The sequence below is a fragment of the Pundamilia nyererei genome, unplaced genomic scaffold (genome assembly GCF_000239375.1).
Source record: "Pundamilia nyererei isolate P.nyererei 1_Seehausen unplaced genomic scaffold, PunNye1.0 scaffold01074, whole genome shotgun sequence".
Taxonomy (NCBI): Eukaryota; Metazoa; Chordata; class Actinopteri; order Cichliformes; family Cichlidae; genus Pundamilia; species Pundamilia nyererei.
Genome location: NW_005188475.1, coordinates 8,381 through 13,352, shown reverse-complemented (window position 1 = coordinate 13,352; position 4,972 = coordinate 8,381). Strand labels below are relative to the sequence as shown.

The window sequence follows — 4,972 nt, the reverse complement described above, 5'->3', positions numbered from 1 at the left end:
TCCGTCAGATACACAGCAAAGCACTATTTTTGGTAGAGCATGCTAGCGGGCCGTCGTTATTACTGTGTTTTTTGGAAAATACGGCACACTTAAAATCAGTTACCGCTTAGAGTCCTGTGTGCCTTACGTATAAATTCTGCTTGTGCTTAAGATAAGATAAGATACCTTTGTTAGTCCCACAAGGGGAAATTTCATGTTTCATGTTGTTTAAGTGAAAATACATTGATGGGGTTTTTTTGCACTAATAAAGTTGTGGAGTTGTAAAGTATTTTGTCTAGTGTCAATTATATCGTCAGTTATATCGTTATCGCAAATTTTCAAATGTATATCGTGATAAATATTTTTGGTCATATCGCCCTGCTCTAGTTAGTAGCTTGTGAGGGTAAAGGATTCTTACAGTCTAAGGTCTTTAAAGGCACAAACTGATTTCTTTAATCCTAAAACAACCTCAGTGTGAGTGAGTCATTTTATGTAAATAGTTTATTTGTAAAGACTTTAGATATATAGATACTTCATTGATCCCACGAGGGATTTTTTTTTTGTTTAACAGCACACACAGCAGTTCATAAAATATAGCTGAGCAGGTTTGATCTCGGCCTTTCTCTGACGTTCATTCAGTCATATAAGGTGCGGTTATTGAAGCTGCTTCTAGTTACATAGACTTGGAGCCACACCTCATAGTTTAGTCTCTTGTGTGTTAACAGATGCTGAGAATTAACATTCATTGTTTGTGTACTGAGGTCCAAAAACAGCTTAAAGCATTTTCCAGCATGTACTTGAGGTGGTTGAGTCTTCACTGAGGAATGCCACATATCCAGACAACACGTCATGTGATGATACATTTCTATACATTTCTCTGTTGATTACAACTTCCTTACTTTGGTGTTATCTAGTGGAATAGAAGGAGAATAACACCTCAAAGTAAACGAGTTCTTTCATTTTAACCTGTAAGTTTGCACTTGATATATTTCTGTTTATTAATTCATAATCAAACTTTTTTCTTGCATCACTTTCCTCACAGAATAGTCACAGGGTCAGTGGCAGTAGTTAATCTCTTAGGAAGGATTTGTTTGAGTGCTTAAATCCTGTTTGTCCGGCTCTGTGTCTAACCCCAATGGCAGAGAAGTTTGCGTCTCTGCCTATTACGTCATCATGAGATGGAAAGATCGAGAACTCACGAGAGAGAGCGATGAGTGTATAAAGTACGGTGATGGTTAGATCGGAAGAGAGAAGCTGGAAGAGAGAAACCCCAAAAACACAAGATCTTCATTCGAAACGACCCTTCGAAGGTACGGTAAGTATCATTTCCATTTTAATGACATCTATTTAATGACATTTGATGGTTTTTACATATCATCAAATAATTTAAATGTGGGGCTTATAGAATTTGGTGTTCAGAGATATTTTTAAAGCACATTTAATTATGCTTAATTAATGGCTCAATTAAAACTAAATAATTATATTTGTCTACAATAATAAAAAAAAGGTTTGGTTTTAATTTCATATTTAAGTGCTTAAACGTTGTTCCTGTGCTTTCACAGTAAGTGCAAACTCTGGTATCAACTATAAAATGTAAATACAGCACTATTTGATTAAGAAGGATTGAAGCAACCATTCTGCCAAACCTTATTTAAAAATCTGCCAATTTGAAGATGATTTAGACATCAGGTGAATTTACATGGCTGTACCTAGCGCCTAGACAAAATCGTGGCTGCCTTCTAGAAAATTCAGCATTGTGGTTAGTCTTGCATAAGACCTTGTCCCAATGATGCATGTGTAGTTAAATGACTTAATTGAACTAGGGAAGACTGTACTGATTTATTTTTAAATCCATGAATTTTTGTTTAAATACAATGATTAATACTTATAGATGATTAAAAAATATATTTAGTTATGTTTAAAACGTGACAACTCTTTTAACATTGTATATTGTACACATTGTAGTAGTTTGACTTGATAAATGCTGAGTCATCTAGGTAAGAAAATCTCAAAAAGTTGATTGTGTTCTTCTGGACATAATAAACGTCCTGCCCCCTTAAGTCAAACTTTTAGAAGTTGAGAATGAAAATAATAGATTACCCACAAACTAATTATGGACAAGATTTACTACAGTAGGTGAAAAATCCGCTGGAAAAGGCACAAATGACATGGTCTCACCTCTTCGCTATTTCCCTCGCTGCTCTGTTTGTGCGCACTCGGCACAGAACCCCCACTCACCCGCCCCCTAGCTAAACATCCAATCACTGTTAGTATGCAAATGACCCGGTGTCAGGTTTCTATGTAGGCAGAGCAGAGCAAAATGAAGGAGCAAATCTCTGTCATCAAAGTTATATTCTCAATCTGGGGTGTTCTACAAATTAATTTGAGAATTGTAGGAAGACTTTGTGAAATTCTCTTTTTAAAAAAACATAATAAAAATATGGCCTACACTTTTTAGTTTTATTAATATTGGCAATAGTGAAAAGTGTCATTGTTGGGTTCGAATATATTTGATATAGGCTACCCAGTCAAGGAAAGTGTAATGTTTTAGTTGTTCTAATCTGATGAGGAATATTTAATTAGTGTGAATGCTTGTAAAAGCATTCACAGTATTGTTCTTCTACATCTTTATTGTATTTTTTGTTGCTTTATTTTTCAGTTTTCCCCCTGAGGGATTCCCACCTTAATGTGGTCATTGGGTTTGCGTGCCTCAGTGTCCCTAACAGTTAAATCAGCAGAAGCTTAGCCTTCAGGTGGGACACCCAAGTTGGTCAGGTCTTAGGGTAGACCTGACCACCACCACAACCCCGCCCCTTTCACGTCTCCATTGCCACCATTTGCCACCAGTAGATTTCTGTCTGGCCCCTCATATATGCCTGTCTAGAACCGACCCAACACCCAAGTGACTTCTTCAGTCTCAGAATCAACTTTTTGGGATCACAGTAGTTTATGATTTTAAAGAATCATAGTTTGACTTAATTTTATAGTATTTCTTGTGTCCTGTGCTCAGTAAACATAAATTATTATTGCTTCTATGAGTATTTGCTAATGTTCTTTTTGATGCTTTCTCTTCCTCTTTACAGACAAGACAAGCTAAAAAAATGATTGCAGCTCAAGACATAGCGATCGGCATCAAGCTGGGCACCACCTATTCCTCTGTGGGGATTTTCCAGCACGGGAAAGTAGAAATCTTTCCCAACGACCAGGGCAGCATGACCACCCCCAGCTTCTGCCCCGAGGAGATCTACATGGTCCTGGGGAAGATGAAGGAGATTGCAGAGGCCTACCTGGGACAAAAGGTGTCCAATGCTGTCATCACGGTCCCAACGTACTTCAGTGACCTCCAGCGACAGGCCACTAAAAACGCGGGTGTCATCGCGGGACTCAATGTCCTAAACATTATTAACGAGCCCACGGCGGCTGCCATCGCTTATGGTCTGGAAAAAGGCAATTCAGAGGAGAGGAACGTCCTGATATTTGACCTGGGTGGGGGCACCTTCAACGTGTCCATCCTCACCATCAAAGACCACGCCTTTAAGGTCAAGTCTACGGCCAGCAACTACCAACTGGGTGGAAAGGACTTTGACACTCACATGGTGAAACACTTTGTGGATGAGCTCAAAAAGAAGCACACAAAGGACATCAGCCAGAACAAGACAGCCTTGATGAGGCTACGCACAGCTTGTGAGAGGGCCAAGAGGGAACTGTCCTCCAGCTCCCAGGCCAGCATTGAGCTCGACTCTCTGTTTGAGGGCATCGACTTCTACAGCTCCCTCACCAGGGCTCGCTTTGAGAAGCTGTGCTCCGACCTGTTCAGGGGAACCTTGGAGCTAGTAGAGAAATCCCTGAGGGATGCCAAACTAGACAAGGAGCAAATCCATGACGTCATCCTGGTGGGAGGCTCCACCCGAATTCCCAAAATCCAGAAGCTGCTTCAAGACTTCTTCAACGGCCAAGAGCTGAATAAGAGTATCGACCCGGACAAGGTTGTGGTTCATGGTGCTGCCATCCTCTCGAGCGACACCTCTGACAACGTTCAGGACCTGGTGCTGGTGGAAGTGGTGCCTCTGTCCCTGGGTATCAAGACGGCCGGAGGTGTCATGACGGCCCTGGTCAAACGCAACACCACCATCCCCACCAAGCAGACCCAGACTTTCACCACCTGCTCCAACAACCAGCCTGGCATTGCAATTGAGGTCTACGAAGGAGAGAGAGCCATGACCAAGGACAACAACCTGCTGGACACGTTTGAGCTGACGGGGATCCCGCCTGCACCACAAGGCGTCGCACAGATCGAGGTCACCTTTGACATCGACGCCAACGGCATTTTGAACGTGTCTGCGGTGGACAAGAGCACGGGCAAAGAGAACAAGATCACCATCACCAATGATAAGGGCCGACTGAACAAAGAAAAGATCGAGAGGATGGTGCAGGACGCAGAGAAATACAAAGCCGAGGATGACCTTCAGAGGGACAAAATCGCAGCCAAGAACTCCCTGGAGTCCTACGCCTTTACCATGAAGAGCAGCGTGCAGGACGACAACCTGAAGGACAAAATCAGCGAGGAGGACAAGAAAAATGTGGTGGAGAAGTGTGACGAGGTCTTCGCTTGGCTGGAGAACAACCAGCTGGTTGATAAGGAGGAGTACCACCACAAGCAGAAAGAGCTGGAGAAAGTGTGCAACCCCATTATCAGCAAAAAAACCAAAAAGCTCAGTGTTTGTCTTTTTTTCATATTAATGCACATTACAACTGTTTGTCACATTTTGTTTTATTTTTTTATTATTTTTTTTATTATGTTAGTCAGCTAAAACCACAATTAAATTAAATTGAAATGTAACCTTTAGTATATTGCTCAGAATCATGTTAATGAAGACAAAAAATGTATTACGTTACATTTGAATAAATTTATTCTTTTATTCTATTACCTTTCAACCCTGTGTCTTTGTGTGTGTGTGTGTGTGTGTGTGTGTGTGTGTGTGTGTGTGTGTGT

General features: G+C 41.1%; 1 protein-coding gene across 1 annotated transcript; it reads left to right on the top strand.

The window, feature by feature from the left end:
* Positions 1–1,212: 1,212 nt before the first annotated feature.
* Positions 1,213–4,695, top strand: LOC102205245 (heat shock 70 kDa protein 1-like; the record flags this gene model as incomplete). Its single annotated transcript, XM_005755212.1, has 2 exons — positions 1,213–1,294; positions 3,063–4,695. A coding segment is annotated over exon 2 (1,615 nt), but the record flags the coding sequence as incomplete, so codon positions are not given.
* Positions 4,696–4,972: the final 277 nt, after the last annotated feature.